The sequence below is a fragment of the Ursus americanus genome, chromosome 12 (assembly GCF_024610735.1).
Source record: "Ursus americanus isolate L20-20 chromosome 12, mUrsAme1.1.p, whole genome shotgun sequence".
NCBI classification, from domain to species: Eukaryota; Metazoa; Chordata; class Mammalia; order Carnivora; family Ursidae; genus Ursus; species Ursus americanus.
The window spans coordinates 45,349,644-45,377,374 of record NC_142138.1 but is presented as its reverse complement, the minus strand read 5'-3'; the positions used below and the strand labels follow the sequence as shown (position 1 = coordinate 45,377,374).

At 49.3% G+C, this 27,731-nt stretch overlaps 1 protein-coding gene across 1 annotated transcript in view; it reads left to right on the top strand.

Moving 5' to 3' along the window:
* Positions 1 to 2,053: 2,053 nt before the first annotated feature.
* ABCA4 (ATP binding cassette subfamily A member 4) overlaps positions 2,054 to 27,731 on the top strand; it is a 126,262-nt gene continuing 100,584 nt past the window's right edge. The window contains exons 1-6 of the mRNA XM_045801750.2: positions 2,054 to 2,537; positions 10,149 to 10,242; positions 11,345 to 11,486; positions 13,407 to 13,546; positions 18,480 to 18,607; positions 22,826 to 23,023. Coding sequence (XP_045657706.2) covers positions 2,472 to 2,537; positions 10,149 to 10,242; positions 11,345 to 11,486; positions 13,407 to 13,546; positions 18,480 to 18,607; positions 22,826 to 23,023 — 768 coding nt within the window. The 5' untranslated portion in view covers positions 2,054 to 2,471. The remainder of the gene's footprint in view (positions 2,538 to 10,148; positions 10,243 to 11,344; positions 11,487 to 13,406; positions 13,547 to 18,479; positions 18,608 to 22,825; positions 23,024 to 27,731) is intronic.

The following is a 27,731-nucleotide window of genomic DNA, read 5'->3' as shown; positions in this document are numbered from 1 at the left end:
CAATTCATTTATCTGTTCTTCTGTGATAGGCATTCGGGGAGTTTCCACATTTTGCTATTAGAAGGCGTGCTGTGATACAACACTCATGTGCCTGCTTCTTACACAGGGAACTCCCTAGATTTCCATTCTAGTTCTCTCTACGTGGTCCCTCAGAGTGGCTCTGGGATATTTTGGAGGCAAAGATTACTTAGACATGAGAGCAGTGTCTCACTAAGTAGGGAAGAAAGCCTGCAGAAATGTTCTAGGTGACTATGTTTTCAAATAGTACTATTTTCATATGCTAAAATTTAGTATCTGTACACCAGCCAAACAATAAAAACAACGTGAAGTCCAAAATTCTTGCAGGAAAGATTAAATTAGTGCCAGCTCTGTGCAAGATTCTCAGAGGAGAGATTAAATTAGAAAAATAGCATCTATTTCTCCATGTATGGAGCCAGTGATTCCATGATACCACTGAATGCTTAAGTTCTATTAGTTTGGTCTTAATTTCTCCTCCACAGTAATTAGTGATGGGACCTGGATCTCTTTTATGTAAATGTTTCCAGCAAGTCAAAGGAGAAAATGGGTATGCTTTTCTTGCTGCCGTGAGCGGCCACGTCAAAGCAATGTGCAATACCTCCAAGTCCCAAGACTCACTAATGACACCACGTCAAATAAGAGTCAAGATCGATTAATACATGAAATCAAACTAAATATTTTAGGTAAAAGCAAGGTTCTGGGGTTACACTCACATCAATTCTGTAAAAATTTTTATGCATTTTGTTATTGCTTAGCAATTCAGCGACTATTTTTATTTTGGTATAATTATTCTTGGAAAAAATATAAATTTAAATCTATCAATTAGTACTTCACAGTAATAGGTATTAATTCTATACTATCCTGAGGAGGTAGGGAAACATGCCCTACCTCAATTCTCATGATTTCTAATTTTTTCTCCTCCAAAGATATTTTTGAATATGGGACTTTTAGAGATTATTTTTCTGGAGAATTTCCTCTACTCTGTGCCAAATGGTTTTGAAATATTCGTCATTTCTCTCTGATGATAAACTATGTGGTGTTGCTTCCACTTTTAAAAACAAAGGAAAATGTGTTTGTAGTTTCACTTTGAGGCTCTTTGGAGAGAATTCTTGTAACAGTGAATGGTAAATAAATTTTAAACCAGAAGTTGGTTCAAAACTGGGAACAAATATCACTATCCCACTTAACTCACTGGCCGCCAAAGTGTTTGGAGAATCAGTTGATACAATTCTGTATATTTGGATCAATTAGAAAGTGGCTTAGTCCCAGCTAATAATGTATAATGACTGATGTGTTTTAAACCTGCCACACAACTTCCCTCTTGCTCTGCCTTCACACGGCTTCGCATGTTTTAAAACATTGTCAACCTTTTCCTAATAGATACAGGGGCTGACAATATTGAATATTTTGGAGTTCTTTTACTTCCTTAAAAGATATTCATGACACTGTAGTTCTTTTCTTTTAAACTTTGCTGCAACGCTTTTGAGTTTTCTGCTTGTATTAATATTGCAATCAGGTACCTACAGAGGAACCGTATGCAGACACACTCCCATAGGCTGCAAATAATTTTGTTGGCCTGATGTCAGTTGGTCCAGGCCACATCCTCTCCTTGACTAAGATAACTCACAATAGGCAGGAATCTTTTGGTTGCAACTGATAGGACCTGAATGAGCCAACTTGGGCAAAGGAGGATTTTACTGGAAGGACTGGGAATATCTCATATCTACACTGCCTGAAAGAAAAGCAGGGGAGCAGCTGTGTCCCAAGGACAGCTGAAATCAGGGACTGGGCCAAGCTGGGACTCATGCCCTCTGCCTCGGCCTCTCTGTGCATTCCCTTCATTCCCTCTTACTGCAGATCGGATTTCTCCGGTGCTGGGGTACGCAGCCTCGGGGCTCTGCCAGCCCATATGGCGCTGCTCTGGGTGGAGGTGACCTCACACTTGTATCGTTTGGTGAGCAGAAGGGCCCTTTGTGAAAAGAAAAAGGCACTCCTTTTTTTGGATGCAGTCCTCTAGCAGGGCCCAAGCTTCAGTTGGCAGAAGCAAGGGAGATCGCAGCCCAAGCTCTGTTCTTCACCTGGGCGCCTTTGCCCGGAGGACCCACCGCACAGCTCGAATTTCTCAGCTTCTGTCCGTGTGTAAGGGGGCTCACGCTTCCCTCACGTTCCCCGTGAAATGCCCCCACCTCCATTTGCCAAATGCCCAGCCACTCGTGTCTTCAGCTTTCTCTTTCTCTTCCTAAGAAGGAGCCAACAGAGTGGCAGCCTGCTTTCCTCAACAAAAGGCTTACGTGAATTAAAAGGGATTATGCTTTGAAGGAGGAAACTAGCCTTTAATCGCCCGGAGAAGGACACCGCTGGAGCCAGAGGAGCTCTGAGTGCCATTTATGTCCGTCGCTGTCCCTCCACAGACGGAGGGCTCCGAGTGATCTCCTGTTCCTGTGGTCACCAGCATGGGCTTTGCGAGACAGATCCAGCTTTTGCTCTGGAAGAACTGGACCCTGAGGAAAAGGCAAAAGGTAACAGGTGCAGTCTGCGGTCTCAAAGTGAGGTGTGGCGCAAATAAACAGTGGAGGGGGTGGGCTGGGGTAGGGGTGGGGAAGGTGAGCTGTCGGTGGGCTCATTGCCATTTAGCACCGAAGCAATGCTTAGGTGGATGCTTCCTGAACCTCTCCGACAACTGTCCTTCACAGGAAGACCTGTTTCTCTGTCCAGAGATGGACACTTTCCACCTGCAGCCCAGCATGGCCACAGTATCGTCTTCTTTTGCTCTCCCTGCATATGAATCCATTGCCTGGCCCTCCCTTCCCCCACGCCCTGGTTTTGAAACCTGCCAGTCCAGCCCACAAGCCCTTGAGCATCCATAGGGTGCTATGGGAAGATCCTAAGCCTCAGAGAACAGGCTCAAAGGAAAACAACACTCTCTAAGAGCCTCCCAGACCAATGACACTATGTTTCATTGATTCTATGAGGTACACTGGCTTTCCACTTTTCACATTTCTGACATGGGGACACAGCTCACAATCAAGTGGCAGTTTTACTAGACACATCGGTTTCTTTCTTAGTTGTGCAAAAAGTAACAGTGCACCTTACAAATGATGGTGTCTTAGATTCAGTGAGATATGATAACTTAACAACCAACACAGACGTTTACTGAGCCCTTTCAGGGAGCAGATCTAAGGGCTGGGCTGGACCAGGGAATTAAAAGCAAAAGACATAGATTCTGCCCTGGACTCCTAGTCTGGCTAGTGAAACCTGTAGTGTGTTTTTTCAGATCAAGAACAATGAAAGTAGCAACGGCCAAATATCCCCTGAGAAGTTCCGGCAAGAGCCACAGGCGATCAGAGGACCCCGAGACTGTACATGCAAATGCCACTTGGCTTCTAATTTTTTTCTGGAAAGAGATGAAGAGTGAATATGTAACTATAAGGAAACATGCACTTTGCTACAGCCTTGTGGTCTTGCAAACACCAAATGATGCCAAATGGCTAAAGACTCTGAAGGGGGGTGGGGGAAGGAAAGAGGGGTGAGTAGAGCTGAGATTAGACAGGCAGGAAGCAGGCAAGGCCAGGAGATTTTGGAAGGAGGACAGGGAGGAAGATTGGCTGTGAGGACGAAGAGAATGGATTTGTTCCAAGCATCAGTTTAAAATGGGTTTATGCAGGTGGGACACGGTTTTCTTGGGCATTGGAAAAAATGTTAGGAAAGAAGGGGGCCAACGGGTGGAACATCTGAAGGCCTGTGATTGAGTGTCTTGGTCAGGGTTCAGTCAGAGAGAATCTGGAATATAGAACAGTGTCAGCTAAGTACAAGGCTGGTCACTGAGTGGATGAGAGAGAACAAGGTATCATGGAGGCAGCAGTCGTACGATGGAGCTTACACCCCTAGCATTGAGGGAACCGAGGGAAGAACATGGAACTCGTAGCACTTGGGAACACAGAGGAGATGTTGATGGAGCTGTAACTTGGACCTGTGGGGAAGGGGCACAGTGAGGCTGCCGTTGGGGTCTCCTGCCCAGACCCGCCAAGAGGGACCCTGGCTAGGTTTGGAGCAGAGGGACAATAGCTTAATAATTAGCCCCAAAAAGAGCAAATAGCAAAGGACATAACCCAACCATGTGCACTGGTGGTCGGTCCTTTCTGCTGTGTGTCACTGGGACGGGACTTAGGGAGGCTGCAGGGGAAAGCCAAGTTAGGACCCCTCAGACATGGGAAACACCGCTGTCCTCAGGCTGCTTTCCTTGTCAAAGCTACTCTGATTTTCAAATTAGTGTTGAGGTTATTTGTTGCCCTCAGGAGCCAAGTGCTAGCAGTAATCAAGGACTCAATCCCTTGCTTCCAAAAGCTTCCCTTCCAGAATGAAAATAAAGTTAAGCAAGATTCACTATTAAATTCATATATTTATTAATGTGTTCCTTCAGTCAACAAATATTAGTCAGCAGGCACTGTGCCAGGTGCTGGGTACATAAGGGCAAACAAGACAAGCACGGTCCCTGGCCACATGGTGTTTACAGTCTATGAAATGCCAAGGAAAATCTAACAACTGTTTCTTTCTCTCTCTTTCTCATAAGAAATTAAGATTCTCACTTAGTTCTACCCTCGATGTGCTCTTTGCAGCCCCCAAACAATATCCTTGAGGATTTTACCTGCGGGAATGGTTCCATTTCTGTGGCAAGCATGTTGCTATTACAGAGAATAACCCTATTTTCAAAGACAGGGTTTGGCTCAGGGGCCCTCACAGCCTCTGCTCCCTTTCCCTGGTGTTGGCGGTTGTCCCCTGCTCAGGGACTCCATCTTTCCCGCATTTTGCTCCCTGGGGACACGTTGCCAGCCTCTCTGTGGTGAGAGAGGACCGCTCCAGCCGAGAACCCTGGCTGGGGGAAGCTCCCAGGACTAGACTAGTCTGGGTGGACATTCATTTGATGCCATCCTGCTGGCCTGCAATTTGAGATCTCTGTCTGGTGTGCCTCCAGCTGACTTGCCCACCACCACCATATTCCGGGAATGACCAGGATGTCTGAATAAAGATGGAGGCATCTTTCACAGCTCTGACAGGGGTCCGTGGCTCCTTCCCTAAGTTTTTGGTTCTTCTGGAAGGTTTTGCCTCAACAAAATGGTGACTCTAAAGAAAGGACAGCACACCTCACCCTTAACTCAATTCCTCGGGGTTTTTTTAACTCCTCAAACTTCCATGATGTTGGTTATTCACTGTTGAGAACAAGGGCAAAACAGATACCAAATTTCCCCATTCCTCTTCTCCCAATCCCTGAGGGCGTTAAGATGAAAATCTTTAGATCTCTGCATTCCTCCTTTCTTTTTATTTTCTTCTTCCGTTAACACTTGTCAAGTATTACTAAGTGTCTGGCACTGTACGGTCACCTCAGGTCCACGAGAGAGATACCACTAGTGTCCCCGTGGGGACTGAGGCTTCAGAGAAGCCTAGTGACTGGTGGAGCCAGCAGACATGGCCATTACCACACACTGTGGTCGCGGAGACTGCAAAGACTGGGTGGGGTGGCTGTCATCCAAACCAGGGCAGTTTTGAAAGTGAAAGGTGGTCCTAGGAACAATGGCAGCAGGGCAATACACGTAGTCTAACACTTGACCTGGCAAACTGGGCCGTACAGTCACCCCGTCCCTCCAGGACAGCCGGCTGAGTTAGACGCAGCCCCCACCCTCGGGGAACTCGGAGCCAGGTGGGAGCTCGCGCCTGCGCAAAGCTGACTGAATGTGCTCAGCTGTGTAGCAGGAAGCACGGGGTGGGGGGCGAGGGTGAGCCCTGGGGGCTCAGAAGAGAAATGGGGTTTGGAGAGCGGGAGAGAGGACTTCTCAAGGAGTTCGGCCATAGAACGGACACTTCCAGTGACAAGAGCTCTCCCCACCGTCCCGGGCAAATATCCACTGCCCATATTTGCTCTGGGCCGGGCCCTGTGCCAGGGACGGTTTATAGAGATCATTGGGTGTGCCTCCTTTCCCTGCGAGCTCACAGTGTCAGGCCTCGCTGGTGTCAGCCCCTTGTCCCAGCTTCCACGTCAGAGCAGGATATTTGGGGGGGCCTGAGGACTCAGGAGCGGAGGGGGCGTATCTTGTCCTGGACACCTGGTGCGGCTGCCAGCTCTGGTCCGGGACCCAGCATTAGGCAAGGAGAAGCTGGCAGGGTGCAGGGAGGGTGGGCAGCCCGCCGCAAGCGTACCCAGGTCCTGGGTCCGTATTCATCCAGGCAAGAATCCTGGCCGGATTGTGGGTGCAGAAGGGAGAATTAAACAGCTTGTTCCAAGCCTCAGCTACCCACCTTTAAATTGGAAACAGACGAGGAGGGAAGGAAATCTAGCTGGCTGAGATTTAAAACAACAAGCACAACTCTGCCCTTCCCTGCAACCCCTCCTCCCCCATGTAGATTGAGTGGTAAAAAGAGGGGGAGGGGAAGCAAAAAAAAAAGAGAGAGAGAGAACAAGGAAATACCAGTTTGGGGGGAAAAAATTTCCATCGGCCCCTTCTGAGCCTTGGCTGGGCTTAATTAAAGTTACAGACATGTTTAAAGGGAAAGGGTGGGGGGAGTCAGAGCCGCCCTGAAAACATGTTTTTAATTACGCTGTGGAATTTCTCCCTGGGGTATGCCTGTGCACAGTTGAGCATCAAGGACAAGGATGCCGCTTTGGGGTGGGGATGCAGAGCGCGACTGGGGCGGGGGCCACAGGGAGAGGTTGTTGTGAGGACCTGCCTGGCTGGAAATGAACCGCCGGTGGTCTTTGTGCAGGAGGGAGTGTGAAATGCAGCCCCTCCAAAACAAACCCTTGCAGAGTTAGAACAATAACACTGACCTCTCAATAAACGTTTGTCAAAGATTACCAAGCACTATGTATGCCAGTGGGTCTCAGCCCAAGGTGCACATTGGAATTACCTGGGAAGTGTTAGAAACAAAGAGCAACCTGATGTCCCACAGCAGAGAAACCCGGGTAATTGATGTGGGGCATGGCCTGAGCTCCTCACCTGATTCCACCAGCCGCCACCTGGGAGCTGCCTTCAAAGAGGGTAGTCAAGTGAGGGGCAGGGACTCGGGGCAAAAACAGCGGCCCTAACTCAGAGAGACGGGGAAGGCAGACACCTGCAAGGCCACATTCGTCCTAGGCCCGCCAAAGAATGAAGGAAAGAACGAGACTTCTGATCTGGTCCCCCCACCAAGGGGGTGGGCTTCATAACACAATGCCTCGCAAAGACCAGATACTTCAAAACTACAAGAACGAATGAGTGAGTAGAGGAGAGAGCGTATGACAAACAAAAGGGTGGGTTTGGGTGTTTTATCCATGCGCCAGGCCAGCCAGGCGGACTGATCCCTCCCCCAGTCCAAGCCCCAAGAGCGGGTAGAGAAGGGGACGGTGGGTGGTCACTGTCTCAGGAAGCCCCACGTTTCCAACCTGGCAAATGAGCAGTTCTGAATCCAGAAAGAGGGAAGGGGAGAAAACATGGACATGACTGGGGGGAGGGGGCTAAGAGCTTGCAGGTCGTTTTAACGATACCTCCTTGCTCTTCAGCCTGTGCAGTGTGTCGTGACCTACAGTGTCCCTGCGGTCTTTGTGGGAAGTGAGGGTCAGGAATAAAGGGCTTGTGTTTATTGAATGTTACCTCGTGCCAGAGTGTGCTCTGGGAGGTAGGTTCTGGTACCAGCCCCCTTTTTACAGATGAGGTTCTGAGGGAGCGATTGGACGGGCTACCCAAGGTCATACAATAGGGAGCAGAGCCGGATAAAAACCACAGAACTGACACATTCAACCCTTAGGGGATACTGAAGGAGAAAATTGTCTCATTTCACAGATAGGAAAACTGAGACTCGGTGATGAATCAAGCCCAAAAGTGATTCTTAACCTAGATCTTCCCGTTCCCAAACGTCTGACATACCAGACTACTCCCAGACAGACATTGCTACATGGAAGGAAGCGGACTGACTTGGGAGAAAGCCAAGGTTGCACACAATTGTCTTAAAGGGAAGAATCAGATGTGTGGAATCTGGACTGATTGCCTCACTTCCTCGGTGAAGACAGCACGAACAACTTCCGGTTTCATCGCTTGCTCCTATCCCTCACTCTGCGATCTTGCCAGACTTGCTCCACAATCTTACTCACGGTCGGAAGGACCTGGGATGGAAGGCATGAAGCCAGTGTACAGAACATGCCTCTGGGGGTGCGGTTTGTTAAATCTGCCAAGTGTCGGTGACCTGAGTGTCACCTCCAGCTTCCCAAGGAGACTCCTAGACCAGTCCTTGACAAAGGCTCACTCATTCCATATTTATTGGGCACCTATTATGAAGCTGGCCCTGTGTCGGGTGCTAGAATCACAGTAGTGACAAAGATAGACGTGGTCCCTGCCCTCAGGCAGCTCACAACCAGTGAGGGTTCCATTTTCATGAAGGCGTAATGACCCTGATTTATGATGAGTGATAAGACAAGGAAAGTGCAGGGTGCCGTGGGACCAGCAGCTGGTCTATAAGGGCGGGAGTGTGAACAGTGAGATAGGGTCCCTGGGGAAGAGGCTCAGCCCCTCCTCCTCCTTTGGTTTGCTGGCCCTGGGGGAACGGCCAACGTTCCAATGGCTATCAAGTGTGCTTGGGGTCAGTCTCTGTAACACTGGATGGGATTGTCCAATATTGATGTTTTGCCATCTTGCAGGAGAATGTGTTGGGGGAGCCCTGAAAAGTGAGTGCCTTAAGGAAAATCTACATCATGTATAATATATAATAATATTTTGGTGTGTTTCCTCTAACATATCTTCCCTAGACATATTTTGAATAAAACACTGAGTAAAAAGTTACAACTGCATAATTGCCATCTGCCCTAAACATTTTTTTTCTGCAATGCATTATCTCCCCCCCACACACACACACACCAATTTATGTTACAATTTGCCATAATTCTGTAGCCAGCAGAACATACTAGCAGGAAAGGAATAAACATTTACTGAGTACCTGCTATGGTGTCTACCACTTCGCTGAGCATTTATGTACATTTCTTTGAAAGGAATGACAAAGGGTTAAAGACCATGCAAATGGCCCCTAGCTGGTCTATGTATACTTAAGTCTCTATTCTCAGGGAGCGCACAAGTTCTCCTTCAGATCTTAGGAGTGTCCTTCCTAAGGTCTCTGGAGTGGGGGTTGGATAGAAGAGTTCTTCCATTCCCCAGATCACACCCCCTTCCTCCCCTTCCTCCCCACAACCATCCCACACCTGCAACCCACGCCCTTACGTGCAATGCCACGGAGTGAGGCTGCACCAACCAACTGCTTCTTCCTTTGGAGTCAGGAGTCCTTAAAACTCTAAGTCGAACCTAAATTTAAGTTCCGGCTTTCAACCTATGTTGTTGTCAGCAGCCTCTGCCGGTATTGTAAAAACTGACAGCAGTATGCCCCGCTTTCTTCCTCGAAGCAACGAGAAACTTGTGGAAGGAAAGATGTTGGTAAACCCAGATTTTTGTTGACTCTGCTGTGGATCACAGTGTTTCAGAGTCCTGTGTTCATTCATTCAGTGACCACGTATGCAAGGTCTAGTGTGCGCTAGAAGACGGCAGGGCAGTGGGGAAGGGCAGAAAGAGCACGTGAGGCACTCGAGAGCTCGTGGGGCCCTACAGAACAGGATCTGTGTTCACGTGCAGTGACATCTGAGAAGTACTGAAGCACACATCTTGGTGAAAGTCCTGTGTTAATGCAGTTTCCTGAAATAGAGGCAGAGTAGAACCTGGATGGACACAAAGTCTTGTGAGTTTAATATATCAGGGCAGAGGTAGTGAGGGAAAGGGGACAGGAGAAGGAAATCTGGGGCGCCTGGGTGGCTCAGTCGGTTCAGTATCTGACTCTTGATTTCGGCTCAGGTCATGATCTCAGGGTCATGAGATCGAGCCCTGCATCGGGACATGGAGCCTGCTTAAGATTATCTTAGATTCTCTCTCTCCTTCTGTACCCTCCCCCTGCCCCCGGCACTCTCTCTCTAAAAGAGACAGAGAGAGAAGGAAGTCCTTTAGGAAATATACCATAACCAAGCCCTATTGCACAGACACGTGCCGAGTTGTGTGTCCACTCTGGGTGTGTCGCCTGTAATCTCTTAGCATCACTGGTCTTTCTCTCTTTTTGTCTTGTTTTTCCAGATTCGCTTTGTGGTGGAACTTGTATGGCCTTTATCTTTATTTCTGATCTTGATTTGGTTAAGGAATACCAACCCACTCTACAGCCAACATGAATGTAAGCATGAAGGGGGGATACCCTGGCAAGACTGGAGGTCCAAACCTTTCATTTAGAAAGGTCTTGGGGACCAGGGATGTACTGTATGGTGACTAACATAATATAATAAAAAAACAGTAATTCCAAAGAAAGAAAGAAAGAAAGAAAGAAAGAAAGAAAGAAAGAAAGAAAGAAAGGTAGGTAGGTCTTGGGGGTTTGGGGTGCCAGGATTGGATCTACTCATCATCATGTCATGCCTCCAGTGCAAAAAACAGAGATTCATCAGCATGATACAAATGAACTTCTTAATCCTACATTTTTGAAAATACTTGTATGTGGTTACTAAAAGCATTGTGAAATTAGTTTTTGTTTTTGTTGGTCCTTTTTTTTCCCTATACCTAAACTCTTACTAGTTTTAGAGAGAGCAGATTATAAATAGGTACTTAAAATATTCTGGAGACCAATTTAGGAAATGATATATACGGTGCTAGACAAAGATGAGAAGGGGTGATATACAGCCATGTGTAGTAACATATTATTTCTTGGATCCCAGAGGTATCCTGGGACCTGGGAGGAGCCTGTGAATGCCTCTTTTATACTCTGCTCATAGGGTCTTGCCTGCTCCTCAGTCTCCTGTCCATCAAAGTCTTGCTTCTTTACCTTGTACTCCCTGCCCCCTGACCCCCAATCCCATCACCGCCCCCTCCCCCACTGCCAAAGGAGCCCATAACTTGCAACCATCTTGCATGCTTGGGGTAGGTGCTCATAAGAACAGTTATGGAAGGAGTAGATGAACCGCCTCTCCTGAAGCATGAGCAATGCTGTGGAGCCATCTTGAGCTAACATCCCTCCACGGTCCCCCTACCCTCTATTCCCTCGCCATGCCTCTATTAGAACATTTGTCGGTTACCCCACTGCACTGGGCACTTGAGAGGAGAGACCCGGTCTCCGACACTCAGCACAGGGCCTGGGTATATATTAGATGCTCCTGCTTCTTCAGTGTGGATGAATGAAAGAAAACACCAGAGGGTTGGGCTCCTTCCTGCAGAGGCCCCAGCAGCTGGAAGCAGCATCCCCCATGGTTTCCATAAGTGACTCCTTGTCTTCATTTCCTGTCTTCAAGGCCATTTTCCCAACAAGGCGATGCCCTCAGCAGGAATGTTGCCGTGGCTCCAGGGGATGTTTTGCAACGTGAACAATCCTTGTTTTCAAAGCCCCACCCCGGGAGAATCTCCTGGAATTGTGTCAAACTATAACAACTCCATGTAAGTGTTGAGATTCCCAAAATCTTAGCATATGGCTTGAGGGCATTGGTTCTTTACCTGGGGGGTTAAAGACCGTTCCGAGAAGCTGATGAAAACTGATGGCCCCTCTTCCCCCCAAAATGGACACACGCATAAAACATTACATGGTGCATAAGATTTCAGGGGACTTGTGGACTCCAGGTTAATGACCTCTCATCTGGGGTCTAACCCCCCATAGGAAGAGAGTCTACCTTTGGGGTTCCCTTTCAGAGCAGGAGGTGGGAGAACACGATGTGAGCATGTCCTGTAGACAGAGACTCAGGGATGTGCACAGGCTCCTCCTTCACCCACTGGGCTGATCTGGAGCTCACCTGAGGAACACCAACAAGGGCTTGCTGGGGAGTGGGCTTCACTATACTTATATAAACACCAGGTCAGACGGAAACAAGATATTTGGTTACTCCAGTTTTTTCCCTAAAAGTAGCTCTGGATATAATTCATCTGGAATAAGCCTGCATTTTGACTTAAAAAAAAGGGACACTTGGCAAGTCAGCCTAATGCTCAGAGGTAGCCTTCCCCATTGGGAACAAACTATGGTTGCTTTTGCCCTACCGCGGCATAGCAGAGTAGTTGTGATAGAGACCTACGGCCTGCAAGCCTGTAATACGCATCTGTTTGCCAAACCCCGGAATATAGAAAGAAGAGAGAACATCTGTCTTCCTGAGAATGTCAGGGAGGTGACGTTTTAGCTGGGCTCACAGGGTTGCAAACACTGCCTGGAGACTCTAATTTATAATCTATAACTTCAGCCTGAGTCTCCTTGAGGTTCCTGAGAAGGAACAGCTAGCCATCCGTAGAGACGGCACGGGGTCGCCCAGTGGGATCGGGGAGCCTAGGAGACACTGCAGTGGAGGCTAGCGGGGGCTCTGGTGGGACCGGCACTGGCGGTGTCTATAACCTGAGGGAGATGGGGAAGGAGGGCTTCAGACTCCACCTGTACTCAGCATTGAACCAGGAAATCTGGGTTTCACATTTCACACGCTCATTATAGGTGAAATACTGGCTTATTTAAGGTTCTTTTGCTTGCAAGGCACAGAAGCCCATTCCAACAAGCTGAAGCTCTAGAGGGAAATATATGATTTGGACATGAGACTTTCTTGCAAAGCCAGGGGAAGCCAGGCAGGCTCAGGAGAGACAGGACAGAAGCCAGATGGCTGCAGACCTGCTCTCTCCTGTCCAGGCCTGCAGGGTTCAGCCTCTGCCCCTTTCTGGGCATCTACTATATTTACCTCTCTCACTGACCGATGTCCCTGCTTCTCAATGCCCACACTGCCTCTGGTTGCCCAGCTCAGAGCACTTGGACTTGGGCAACTGGAAGAGCATTGTTGAAAACCATTCGAATTCCTGGGAACATAGCTGATTGGTTCAACTTCATTATCTTCGTCCAGTCAGCCACAGCAGAGTGTGTGTGTGTGTGTGTGTGTGTGTGTGTGTGTGTGTGTGCGCGCGCGCGCGCGCACGCGCGCGAGCTCGCTGCAGAGGAGGAACTTGTGGATTAAGCATGGCTGTCCATGCCTATATTCATAGGCTGGAAGGGCAGATCTCAGAGAAGTGGGAACAGCTGGAAGAACCTCCCACACTACCTTCTAATGTCATCCTGCTTAAGGCTTCTCTGGGCAGGAGACACGGTGCGTGGGGTTAAGAGGTGACTTGGCCCTGCCAAAGCTGGAAAACTGAACAAATTGCTTACCTGCCCTATTAGCTTATATGTACAATGAAGTCAAAATAGCCTTTTCTCCTTTGGCCTTGGCAGTATTAGAAGGATACGTAATGTCGTAGCTAGGTCAAGCATGTGGTATCTTAAAAACTAACAAGCAGTGTTATTACTATTATGAAAATGACAACGATATCTTTACTGATGAAGCTTTGTGTTTCTCACAGCTTGGCGAGGGTGTTTCGGGATTTTCAGGAACTCCTCATGCAGGCACCAGAGAGGCAGCACCTTGGCCATGTTTGGAAGGAACTTCAAACCTTGTCTCAACTCATGGACACCCTCCGGACTCACCCTGAGAGAGTTGCGGGTACGCTGGGCTTGCGTGTTCTCAACCATCACTTGCCTCACCCATCAGAGAGACCAAAGGCACAGGAAAGAGCAGGAGATTTGGTGGGAAAAGATACTGGAGGAGGCAGGAAGGAAGGGCTCTAGAGGTGGCATGAAGCTCACCTTGGTGAAGACTCCTCTTTCCATCAGCTTAGAAGTTTGGAAGTTGAGGAGGGCCGGAAAGTTCTCATTCCAGGCAAGTCTAGAGACAGAAAGGAGAATGCCGAGAGAGGTTGCACTCTAGGAAGGATGAGGCTAGGTTAAGTCTGGAAGCAGGAGGAAAGGGGTAAAGGGAAAGGTGTGGGAGCATTTTCATGGAGCACTAGAGAGTGAGCTAACCAGGACTGTGTGGAAGCAACGCCAAGTAAGGGGCCAGGGCGGTCAGAGCGCATATGTTTATCGTGGCGTAAATATGTACAATCGTTCCATTTCTTCCAAGGTTATTCAGCGTCCCGGGCCCCACGGCACAGCAGGTGCAGGGCTGCGGGCTTTAGGGAGGTACTGCAGAAGGTCCAGGAGGCAAGGGGTGAAAGGTGGTGACTGGAAAACAGGCATCAAGTCCAGGCTGCGTAAGGATGGATGGGAAGCCGGAAGTACTGAAATGGCCTGGGGAAGATGGGGGAACAAGGGAACAGAGGTCCCCGGGAGTTCTATGATCCTGCTTAAGGACTGGGTGACTGAGCAGGATGGAGGGCTTGATGACTGCGGTCAAAGAGTGAGCTCTGTGGCTTCAGGATTTGGAAGGCAGGCAGGAGCAGTGAGAAGGAGCCCCTGGGCGTGGCCATGGTGGCTGATGTGGGGCAGAGGCCAAGGTTGAGCTGATGAAGAGACTGAAGGAACGAGAGGTCAGGCTGTTGGGTCGCTGTGCAGGCAGGTAGAGGAGCTGGGCACCAGGGTAGGAGAGCCACTTGGGCTCAGGAACAGTGAGGGCTGGAGGTGGCAGAGGCCTAGGCGCCAGCTGGAAGCCTCCCCCACCACTCCTGCCATCCCCAGGAGGGCAGATGAGCAGATGTGAGGGAGAAAGCCCTGCCAGAATTCGAGGGCTCTCTGCAGTCCTACAAGTCTCCACCTGCAGGGGCTCGAGGCTCAGAGGCTGTGAAGGAAGAGGTTTGGAGATGCTGTATGCCTCCTATGTTCCTAGAATAGGGATGGGCAGCGGTGACTCTCGGGACGACCTCAGAGGATGACAGGGATAAGCAAGGGGTCTACCAAGGGGACGGGAGAGGCTGGATAGAATAGCTCTTGTTCAGGGTTCTGAACTAGAGAAGTGCGCGAATGGTACAAATCAGCCCTTTGGGGGTCCTCACCCATGCAGGTGGACCGATGGGACCAAGCGGGTGCCCATGCCAAGGGTTCAGTAGAAGGACTGAAAGAATAGTGACCACACCTTGGGGAGGGCGGTGGAGGGAAGCAGGGGGGCTTCAGGAGCGCCTTTGTTACATTTTAATTCTCTCAAAAATAGTAACACATGTACTTCGTGTAGTAATTTTCTACATAGCGGATTACAAACAGGAGCTTCTTTGCTGCCCTGGATAGAAGAGTTTACTTAGCTCAGGCTTGAAGGACTTTCTAAGGTGCGAGCACAAATAGCAATTTCGTAGTAAGAAAAACAGGGGGAGAGGCAGCAACCAGGAAGCACTGTTTTCCAGGATTAAAGAAGCAGATGGGAACATGGGCAGTCTAACCCCTGGAGTGATTGCCTACCCCATCCATCCAGTGGGATCTGGAATGAGGCAGACATTTTATTTTGTTGTCCCATTGTCAGATGGAGTCCAGCTGGGAGGAAATGTAAGGGAAGTCATTTCAAACCACAATTTATCTGTGGTCTTTACAGTATGTATATGAGAACCGAAGTCACTGCCTCCCAACCCCAACACAGGACTAGTTTTGAATTGGCATGCAGGTGGTTCCTTCTGCGGGCCTTCAGGCTGTGGGGGAAATTCTGTAAATGAAAGCAGCTTCAGAGGTCTGGGGAGACAGGGCCAGAAAAGGGCAGCCAAGTCTCCCCAAAGGAATTTGGGGGCCGGGGACAGAGATTCTACAGCACCCCTGAACATGGTGGCCATAAGAGGGGACAGGGGACCATCCCCAAAGTCTCCAAAGGAATTCCAGGCCAGGGACTGAGGTCCAGCATCAGCATGGCAGACTGTTTCAGGGTCCATCCCAGGGTCACTTGGGGACCTTGCTCACTGTGAACATTGAATCCTCGGCCCAAAGCCCCAGTGGAGGGTAAAGCCTTCGAGAGCAAGGTGGGCGGCTGTCATGGGTATGTGCTTTTGCCTGTCAGTTTCCAGTCACCTGGGAAAGTATGCTGATGGTTGACCCAGGTGGCCTTTTCTTTTCCTAGCAAACCTGTCTTACAGCATTCTCAGCAGGGGAGGATTAATGGTAAAACACGAGAAGTGAAGCCCCCTCCCCTCTCACCCCCAAACAAGCACTGTGGTCTCTCAATCATCTTCAGGCACCTTCTTCCCACGAGACCCACACATTCTCCTGGCTTCTCTCCCACCCCAACTCTCCCCTCCCCTCAGCTCCCCAGGCCTCAGCAGCCCCCTCCCCCAGCCTCTTCCCAGGGGAAACGAACAAGAAGAACCACATTTTAAACAAAATTTATTTTTCTTTCCTCGGGCCCCCAGTTCACATTTCTCCCTCGGGAGTCTAGTGGAGCTTCTGTCTGGTATCAGCCACCTCTTACATCTGGGTGGCCCCCCAGCCCTCTGCAGGTGTGTGGAACCAGCAGGCTCCTGCCCCTTCCGCCTAGGGCCACGGCAGCCCAGTCACGGGGTGGGGGTGGGGGATGGCTATCCTCCCCAGCAAGATATTCGTACCCAAGGTCAGGTGAGTGAGTTAAAGACTAACTAATTGATAAACAGTCAAACGGGGGTCCCAACTCTCAGGTCACGCCAACAGGTATTTATTGGGTGCCTCCTGTCATTCCATGGGTATTTATCGAGGCCCTGATTCCATGTCAGGCTCTCATGCTGGGTGTCAGAGAGAGGTGAGCTGAAGGGCTTGCATCTGTGCGCCCACCACTGCTAGGTATGATGAGGGGTATAATGAGAGCAGGGTCCGGAGCCCCCTCCTCTCCCGACACTGTGCGCGCGCGCGTGTGTGTGTGTGTCTGAGGGGTCACTGAGGCCAGTATATAACGTAATGCTGAGTGTGAAGGAGTGACTGGGAGAAAGCAGAATAAGGGAGCTGGGGTCCAGGGGAAGGAAGAAAGAAGCGGGGTTTGGAAGATGACATGACTTATGCCATCAGGAAAAGGGGAAGGCAAGAATAAAATAGAGCAGCCCCTTTCAGACCCCCTCCTGCTCCCGGGCTCCCTCCTGTATTCCGGTTCCCCTGAAGCCTTTGGGCTTTCCCTGTGGGAAAGGCAGTGAGACTGGTTGGTGGCACAACCCCTGAGAGGCTGCGATGGAGCCAAGTGTCAGGGCTGGTTGCCCCTGCCCTAGCTGCGTCGGCAGGCCTGTGAAGAGGAAATTAGCAGCAGCCTCCGTCTGGACAAGGCTCTTCAGGGAAAGGCACAGCCTGGAAACAGAAGGGAAGGCTGTCAAGCACGCGGGGGACTAGGCCTCTTGGTCCCCTGGCGAGGGGAGAATTTGGGGGAGAGAAGATGGGGTGCTGGGGTGTTAGGACCAGGAAGCAGCTGGGGCATTTGATAATTAGAGTTAGTTGAAGAAGAACTAAGGGGTAAGTAGTCAACCAGTCTCCCGGGGCGGGGGTGGGGGGGGGTTGGGATGTAGACATGGACACTTTCATGTAACCCAGACACTTTCCCTTAATGTTGAAATGATTTCCTAAGGATCTGGGCCTGTAACCTTCTTTGCTGGCCAGCGCCTCGTGAACTGTGGCAGTGGCCCACTTGAGGCTGCGTGTTGGCCCTGGAAGCAGGCAGCGGAGGTGGGTACCCTGGGGGTGAAGCCCCTGGGAGGTGTCAAAATATTAATGCAATCCGAACAAGCATCTGTGGAGGGGACTCACTGTTTCCAGGCCTAGGAGTTAGCCCTTCACAGACCTTACCCTGAGTCACCCTCAAAATAACCCTGGGAGGTGTGCAAAGGACAGACACAAAGGGTTCAATCACTTGCCACAGGGTCACCTTAATGGTTAGGAGTCCTTTATGCCTCCTTATAAAAAATTGCTGCTCTTTGTATGTTTTGAGGGAATCCAGAGAGAATATGACTGGGGCCGATCAAGGCACAAAATCAGAAGTCCAGGCAATAGACCATCCCCTCTTTCCCACTGCAAGCTTTTCTTGCCCCAAACAGCCCCATCTCTCCTAGTCCATGTCAGCACCCTGAGCTTAGAGCCTTAGCTGAGATGACAGAAATGCCAGGAAGAACACTCTACCCCATGACAACACAGTGTGGACACGACATGTGTGTCCTCTCATTCTAGACTAGGCTTTTTCAACCTTAACATTAATGCCATTTTGGACCAGATGGTTGGTTCTTTGTTTTGTAGTGGGGAGGGAATTATCCTATCCATTGTGGATGTGTTACCAGCATCCCTGGCCTCTACCCAGTACCAATTGCAGCACTCAAAAATGTCTCCGGACATTGCCAAATATTTCCAGGGGAGACAAAATTGCCTCACCCCCCATCTGGTTGAGAGTCATTGCTCTAGACCAACCCCGCAACGCATCTGATGACCCCTCTCCTGCCCTGAGCTAACTCTTTTCACCTTCTTCTTTTCACCAAAATAAGTTTTGCCTGGCTGTGTCATCAGTAAATGCTGTGACTGTGTTGGTGACAGCCCACTGGCAGGATCCCTGCCTCCAAACTCCCAGGGAACCCAAGAACAGAGCCTTCTGCGGAGAGCCAATTAGAAATGTTTCCAATCAGTTCTACATGTTCTCCCTTTTTTGACTTATTCCCCATTCGACACCCTGTTCTTTCACTCATATGCAGGAAGAGGGATACGAATTCGGGATGTCCTAAAAGATGAAGAAACACTGACACTATTTCTCATGAAAAACATTGGCCTGTCTGACTCAGTTGTCTACCTTCTGGTCAACTCCCAAGTTCGTCCAGAGCAGGTAGGTGGATATACTGGTCTCTGGACGGGAGGGGGGAGCCCTGAGCCTGAGAAAAACAGGGGAGACCTTGCATTATTTTCCCTTCTTGCTTTCACATTCAGAATCCATGATTTGTTCCAAATATTCAGAAAAATACCTGGGGGGTTGGTCACTTGAAACAATGCTCCTTCCCGGTATAGGACTCCCAAGCAGCCCAAATCCTGGCAGCACTTCAAACAGCTCAGATTTGCATAACTAGAAAGAACCTTAGAGAACACGTGGCTCAGAATCTTCTTAGAGTTGAGGAAACTGAGGTTTACTCATGTATTCATCAAATATTTAGGGACATTTTAGGTACCAGAATACGGTAGTGAACAATACAGGCAAACCCCTGACTCTGGGAGCTTGCATTCCAGGGGGACAACAGGGGATAATCAAATACGCAAAGATACGCAGCGTTTCCAGGTCGAGGTAGGTGAGAGGAAAATCTGGCAGGGTTGGGAGTTAGGGAGGGGCTGGGAGGGGCTCGGAGGCACGAAATGGGGGCAGCGTGAAATGAGATGGTCAGGGAAAGGCCTTCCTGCCGAGGTGGTATCTGACCCGACCTGCCTGAACAGAAGGCAGCCGTGGGAAGAGCTGGGAGAGGAGCGTTCCGGCGGGAGAAAAGGGCCGCGCCTGCGCAGTGTCTGAGTGCGCGGAGATAACCGGCCAGCGTTACAGACCTCTCATTTCCTGTACGTCTTCTTCTCGGTGCCAGGCAAGCTCCTTCTTCTGTCCCCACTGCACACTCTGATTCATGCCCCCCCGAAATCGATCTCATGCATTTTATAATCTCCTATATGTATTCAGAGCATTTTCCCCACTAACACATGACTTTCCCCATCTGTGAAAGTCTGGGCCTCATGGGCTCCTGCCCAGCATCCTGGGCGTGCGGGTTCCTGGCGTGATGAACACAGTGAGAATGCAAGATAAGCAGTGGCCCGATCGTGCAGACACCCCTCCCGCCTCTCCTGGCCAGGTCTGCACCTCCTCCAGACTCCAGGGGAGAGACTGAGACATAAACAGAGAATTTCAGGGCCTGTGTCAGTACTGAGATAAAGGTCTGAGCCCAGAGGAGGGAGGGGGACCCCCCAAGCCTGGGCAGGGCTGGCTCTGTCGAAAGGGGTTTTCAGACTGGTTCCCTGCGTAGCGGTGAAGAAGCCCGTACCTGCTTTTCTGGCTTCTCAGACCCTGAGGTTTTCCCTGAAACTGCACGAGGGAAACTGAGGGTCTGCCCTGAGACGGTGTGTCAGGGCCCTTGGAGCGCAGTGCCTGCAGTGCCCAGGCCCTTGAACTCAGGCCTCGCTGCCCTGATCCACTCTCCCTCCCACTCCCACCAGGCGGGGGGAGGGGGTTGTTGGCGGGGCAGCATCCATGGCTCATTCTCCCCTTTGCTTTCTCTTAGCTCATAAAACTCAAGTCCTGGAAATGCCTGTGATGACTTCCAGTTGGTAATAAAAGGGAGATGGAGATAAGGGCAGGAATTTAGGGGAAATTTCTCTCCAGTTCCTCACTGACATGACATTTGGATCTCTAGTTGCTGTGTTGCTGGCATCAGAGCTGAGCCTTTCATGTGGGGAGAAAGGGCTGTGTCACTGGGTTGTGCTATTATGTAGTGTTGCTTGCTCTGATTAGCTGGTGCTTCCCTCATTAGCAAACGTCAGAGCTTAAGAGGAAGCCCAGAGCCCCTGATCCTGGAAGAGGCTGGTCCTGTTGTCCCGGCTCTCTCTGGGCCCTGAGCCCTCCCTGCTTCCCAGCATGGTCTCCGGCTGCACCTGCCTCCCCATCTCTGTCTCGGGTCTCCATCCAGCTGCGCACTCCTTACAGGCGCCGTCCACCACAACTTTCTTCCACAATGGCGGTGTTCGCTCTCTGTGCCGTCCAAGATGGTAGCCACCAGCCACACATGGCTGGTAGGCACTTGAGATGGGCCTAGGGCAGCTGAGGAACTGAATTTTAAATATTATTTAATGTTGATTAGTTTAAATTTAGATAGCCACATGGGGCTTACAGCTCTCCAATTGGTCAATCTCAGCAAACATGGGATTTTGTCCTTCATCAGGACTGCATGTCCCTCCTGGGTCCTCTCTGCCCGACAGTGTGAGGACCGAGTACCTCTCTCCCCATCTAGGAAATTGTTAGACGATGAGAGTGGAAGAGTTGTTTGGTTCATCACTCACCCCACCCCCAACCCCAGCCTTGTAAACTCCTGGACTTGCTTCAATGCCCAGCTCAAGTGTTGCCTCCCCAGTGAAATCATTCATAAACCCTCCCTTCTTTGTTCTGCCCCCTCCCACTTCCCTACTCAGTGAAGAGCTAACCGGTAGTGATGAAGCACAAGCTCTGGGTTCAAATCTCAGCAAGGCCACACAGTTAACTGTGTGACCTCAAGCAAGTTAAATAACCACTCTATGCCTCTGAGTCCTCATTTATAAAATGGAGATGGTAAAAGTACCTATGATTATTAGGGGGGGGTCAAAAAAATTAATATGTGTAAAGCAGTAAGAACAGTGCCTGGCACACAGTAAACACTCAAAAAACACAGGCTATTCTTAACACTTCCTCTTCTGTGCTCTGGTTTTACTACGTTCAATTTAGCACTTACCACGCCTGCATTTCCAGCCAGCCGGTAAGCGCCTTGGAGAGCAGAAAACTCACCTTATTCTCTGTATCCCCAGTAACTGTTCTAGTCCCTGCAGAATGGGACTCAGTGAATGGGCATTGAATGAATGAGTCACTGTGTGAAAGAAGGAGCTGGGACCTTCATGCTGTTCCAGCTTTCCCACTAGTCTGCTGTGTAATTTCTCCTCCATCACTTTTCTCCCCTAGAATATTAGAGGTTTGGACAAAGTGAGCTCATTGACTCCCTCCACCTCTGAATGTTTTAGACGCTGGGATTAGGGCTGGGGATAAGAAGCAATGTGTGGGCAACACAAGAAGGCTCTGTTGGAACGTGCACCCAGTTACAGTCCCCTGAGATTGATGAAGTCCACACCAACCCAGTGTCAGCCATGACCTCAGGAGGTGGGGGTGGGGTGTGGTGTGAGTAGAGCCTGAGCCTGCTCTGCATTCCTGCCCTGAGAGCTGTGTAATCGGAAGCCCTGGGGAGACTACAGAGGCCAGGGAAGCCCATGAAACTGTTCATGGTACGGGTGTTGGGAGTCCAAGACTCCAGGAGGCCAATTACTGTACTAGGTGGCCAAGGGTCTCTGGCTAAGGCTGTGGCCTCCTTGGTCTCTGAGGCCAAAATGGGGATTGTGATTCACTGTCCAAGAGTCCTTGTCCATGAGCTCCACAGGCACTATAAGATGTGGGCTATCCAGCAGTTGGGGGTCACCAGATAAAATACAGGATATCCAGTTTAGTTTGAATTTCAGATAAATGAATAATTTTTTAACATAAGTATGTCTAATTTGGACCCTATTTGGGACATACCTGTACTAAAAACTGTTCATTGTTTATCTGAAATTTAAATTTAACTGGGTGTCCAGGATTTGTATTTGCTAAATCTGTTGAGAAAGGAGAAAAGGGGCTGGTCATATGCCATTGTTCCAGATGCATTCTAGCCACTCCCTGTCCTTAGCTTCAGGGAAGTAAGTCCTGATGGTCCTTAGCATCGCGCTGGAAACAGAGCGCTCATATTTTAAGTGGCTCTCTGGTAAAATGAGGCTTGGGAGGGTATTAGTTTCCTGTGACTGCTGTAACAAACCACCACAATCTTTTAGTGGCTTAAAACAACACAAATTTATTATCTTATGGCTCTGGAGGTCAGAAGTCTGAAAGTCAAGATGTTGGTAGGGCTTCATTTCTTACTGGGGGATCTAGAGGGAAATCCATTTCCAGTTTCCAGAGACTGTCCACACTCTTTGGCTGGTGGCCTCCTTTCATCTTCAAGGCCAGCAGTGGCCAGTCAAGTCCTTCTCATGTCACATTACTTTGACATTGTTTCTCCTACCTCCTTCTTCCACCAGGCTTTTAAAAAACCCTTGTGATACATTGGGCCCACCTAGATAATCTAAAATAACCTCTTTATCTTAAAGTCAGCTGATTAGCACCCTTAATTTCATCTGCAATCCTAATTCCCCTTGCCCTACAACATAATGTATTCACAGGTTCTGTGGGTTAGGACATGGACATCTTTGGGGTGGCTGGTATTCTCCTACCACAGGGAGGTTTCCAATTTTACTTCTCCTCCTGCAGTTTGCTCACGGAGTCCCAGACCTGATGCTGAAGGACATCGCCTGCAGCGAGGCTCTCCTGAAGCGCTTCATAATCTTTAGCCAGCGCCACGGGGCACAGACAGTGCGCGACGCCATGTGCTCCCTCTCCCAGGGTACCCTACAGTGGGTGGAAGACACTCTGTATGCCAATGTGGACTTCTTCAAGATCTTCCGTGTGGTAAGGGAGGTATTTAGCTGCTTACCCCTTGGAAGGTAATTCCTGGGTGCAGTAGGGCCTGCTGGCAAATCATCGGGGACTCATGAATTGATACTCAGGAGAGCATGAGCCTGGTGTTCAAGACAGTGCTTGAGGAAGTTCCAGGCTCCAAAGACTGAAGGAATCTTGACCGATAATATTTTTAGAGCAGTGGCCCAGGCACCCAGGAGTCACTGTTAGGTTCACCATTAGTTATGTGGTTTGGCAGGTCTGAGTCCACTCCAAATGTGGGATAAATCCTCTCCACCACCTCTAGCAGTGTGGAAAGGAGGAGGCCTGGTTTGACTCCCTGCCCTACTACTTTCTAAGATAGTTGACCTTTGCTGGCCCCATCACTCATCTATATAACAAATATAATACTTTATAGAATGGCAGGAAAAGATACATGAAAAAAACAGATGCAAATCATTAAATAAATTTTGATAAATCAGATCTTCACACTCTGGGTCTGCTCTTGACCACAAATGTTGCTGTTGCCGGGTAGAAAAGAATAACAGAAAATGTCATAGTCTCAAAAATTTGGAAAACCCTCATCTAGCTCAACCCTGTGTTCTAGAACTGCATCTCAGGTTCACTTCTTGGGACCTGATAATGCATCCTCTTTTGCTAGAAGGCTGAGAGGGAATTATAAAAAGAAGGTGAAGAACGGCAGTTCTTATACTTCAGAGTGCATGAACATCACGAGGGAAGCTGGTAAAGATGCAAATTCCAAATTGCCATCTCCAGAGACTGATTCAGAAGATCTGGGCTGGGTCCAGCATCTGCCCTGTTACCTTAGGTGATTCCAATGGAGGTCATTGTAGGCCATACTTTAAGAAACACTCAAAATTAGAATCTTTCAGAGAAGGTGACATATATAAAAATATACATATTGTTTCTATAATTATAAAATGTTTCTAGGATCCAATTGTGTTTTTTTCTTGTGCTTGCATTTTAATTTCTGAAACTGTGTTGTAGGGTATGTCAATTATGAGAACTTGGTTCAGGAATTTGTGTTTTGCCTTTTTATGGTTCTTCTCTCAAGTCCCAGAAAACCCACTCTCAGCTTGTCTTAAAAAGCAAGTTGAAGGCTTTTGAAAACAACAACAAAAATAAAACAACACCCCTCAAGTTTCTGGCAGAGTTCACACTTGATTCCTTTCAAAACATGACTTTCCCTTGGAACGTTACTCTCCAATGTTCCCAGCTCATCAGGGTGGGTCTCCAGAATGTTAAGAGGGGTTAGTACTTACATAAGCCATCACCACTGAGAGCCCAGAACCCCAGAGAAGTCCCCTCAGCTCCCCATGCTACAGGGAGAATAAAAAGGCATGTGGTTCAAACTTCTCTGTCTAAAATTCCAAAAGGAAGTCAATTTTCGATTGTTTTCAGAATCATTAAGAGTGAGTAAGGCAGTAAAGATCCCTTATGCTGGGCAGCTGAACACCAGCGAAGCTAGGGACCAGTACCTGTGTTTGCAGAGATGTTAATGTCCCTGGGCACCCAGGATGGTGCAATCCTCCAGGCAATAGAAAAAAGGCAGGGTCATGCATCTCTTTTTGAAGTATCTTGGCTGCTGGTATAGGTAAATGTACCTTTGGAGCATGACCAGCAATACTAGGAAGAACAGTTCTGGATGTAGCAGAATCAAGGGAGACCTGGGCAAAACTTTCCATTAGGAGCTGGAACCAAGCTCAGATCACTGGCTTCAGAATGTCTATCACACCAGAAAGTCTTTCCTTCTACAAGTGCTAGAGTTCAGAGACCAGAGGAGAACGTTGGCTGGTTGCCCTTACTGACCTGAGGCATATCCTGTGTGCTTGCTCACCACCTCTGTTCCTGAGTGCATGCACTCAAACGTGACCCTGGTGCCTTCAAGGGGCCAGGCACTGTGCTGAGGCTGATGCTCCAACCATGATCCTACCACCCTCACTGAACCCTTAGCCTGAGAAAAGCAAAAAGGCCATGTCACAGCAGTTGGTGTTAGAAACACCCAACACCAACAACATTTGGGCGCTGGAGCAGTGGTTCCCAGCCTGGCTGCACATTGAACCCTGAGAGAGCTTTTAAAAACTACCAATGCCTGGTTCACACCCCCAGAGATGTTGATTCCATGGGCCTTTAGTGTTTTTAAAAGCTCCCCAGATCATTCCAATGTCCAGCTGGGTTGGATTCACTGACCTAGAACATAGGAGTTTGATTTACAATCTCAGTTTCTGTAGACCAAGCATAATAATAATACCCCAAATGCCACTAAGGATTCAAAGCACTTCATTTGAGAGCACCCATGAGACCAGGGTGCTTTGGACCCATCCTCCCTGCCATGCTCCTAACAAAGACAGTTGTCCCAGAGATAGCCTGGAGGAAAAAAACCCAGCAGGAGGTGGGTCCCTAGGACCACCCCTACCTGCCCTCTTCTTGCCCCTGCTCATCTTTGCGTGGAAAGACCAGACCAAGACAGGACACGTGGAGTGCAGGCAAAGAAACAAACACCCTGTCTGGTGCCCTTGAAATGTGCTTCTTCATTTGACAAGTGGACAGAGTGGCTAAACGTTTTTGGTTTTTTTTTTTTAATTACTAATAAGGAAACCCAAAAGAAACTGCAGGCATAGAGAGACAGGATTTTTGCTTTCATTGCTCCTGTACCCATCTTATCCGTATTTTCAGAACAACAACCCTGAGGCAGCATAGAAAAGCTCAGGGAAGACCCTCAGACCCTCTGAGAGGGGCATCGGGGAAGCAGAGGCTGCTCCAAGGCCAGGGGTGGGGGCCTCTCTGGGACGAGGCTGTTATTGCAGCTGGTTGGCGGGCAGCCACGCTTAGCTCCAGCACCGGGGAATGCTGTGCCTTCTGTTCTCTTGGGCTGTTTCTCATACACATGTACACCAGTGCGCAAAGGTTTTATTAAATGCCAAGGCAGCGCTCATTAACAAAGAAAGAGGGGCAATGTCAGGAAGCCGGGGTGATGGCCCCAGCCCTTGCTGTGTATGGAGCTGGGGCGTGAGTGGGTGGGCGTGCAACCTCCAGACCCGGCCCTCGGAGCTGAGGAGATCCGAGAGGAGGGTTTGGCGGTTAGCACCAACTGGGGCCAGCTGTGTTTTCCCTCGGCCCCTTGGTAATCAGAAGCCAGTGTTCTCATCCCCAAATAATCCCAACACAATCACCGTGGCCTCACTCCACCCCACCCGTCCCCATACGTACTCACGCACACCCAGCGCACGTGCCTGCCGGAGCGTGCGCAGAGGCACGCAGACGCGCGCACGCACGCGCACTGCATGCCAGTCACCTAGGTGGGCTGTCAGGTGGTTGGATTTTTCTCTGAGGAGCTTCAGGCACGCTTGGTTTCAGCTTGGCTGAGTGAGCTTGAAAGAGCTTGCCTTCACCTGTGGTCCTCTCGGGCTTGACGCCCCCAGCTGGAAAACCAGCAGCTCAGCCCTGGCCTCACGGTATCAGTATCATGTATCATGCCGGCCAACACTACCTGAAACATTTCACACCTCGTAAAAATGGTATGTCAGTTTCGGGTGAGGGGTTGGGACGTTTCCCATCTGATTTGGCCCAAGGCAGGAATGCCCCTCCTCCTCCTCCTCCTCCCTCTACGGTCCTTCCTGTTTTCTCTCTGACTCTGGTGCACAGCTTTGAAATCTTGCTGAGAAGCAAATCTGTCCCTTCTGCTCTGAATGTTTATTTGTGGAAGTTCGGCAGGGGAACGGAGGCTGTGCCAAGACCTGCCACACTGCTGGGAAATCTGAATTTCCCTCCCTTCCCCCTTCTCAATGGATGTTGATAGAGGAAATTTGGCCTCCCCGGCATTTTGGCCCCCGGTTTTCCCCTTTGCAATCGCTTCCAGTGTGGCATGATTCAGTTTTCTTTACTTGCCCTCAACCACTATTCTGTCGCAGTTTTTACTTTTCTGACTTCATTTCACCCGTGTCTTTTTGACTGTGGGGTGGCTGAACATTGGTTTGGGACGGGCCAAAGGACCCAGTCTTGGGGGCCCTGACTACATGTGCCTTTCAATGTCCTGCTTTGTTCTTGGCTCTGCTCCCTAAATTGCTGAATCGTTGGGAATAAATGTGGGTGGACTACTTGCTGCTGCCCAGTGTGAGCTGGCCATGGTTTCTCTTCTGTGGGATCTTTCATTGCAGTTTGTTAAATTCAACTTACGCGTTTCAATTTTCGGATAATATTGAAGTGTCACAATTCTCTGGAAAAGCCCCACATCTCCAGAAATTTATAATGAGGTCCCATTAATGACTTAACCTCATGATTTCCTCTCCTTTCTGATTCTGAATCTTTGGACTTGTCAACTTTCTCCCACTTCTGTGTGAGGGTTTTGAGAGGGAAGGAGGGAGAGGAGTGATAGCCAGTGCCAGCAGTATGAGGTGGGGGGTGGGGGGGCAGCAGGGCTGTTGTTGGGTGACAGTATGACGTGGGGGGCAGGGGGCAGCAAGGCTGTTGGGTGAATATAAAATTAAGTCAGAAGGTAGGTTTTGGGGGGGGGTTGAAAATTATGAAACCCACAGCAAGTATATTTGATTTACAGCATTAGTATTTATTCTCCTTACATCTGTAAAACTATAGATCTCCTCTGGGTGAATGAAATCTCCCCTGGGTGAATGAATTTCAGTAAAAAAGAAATAAAAAGGAAATAGGAAAGAGGAACTTTAATGTACATTAAATGTTCCTT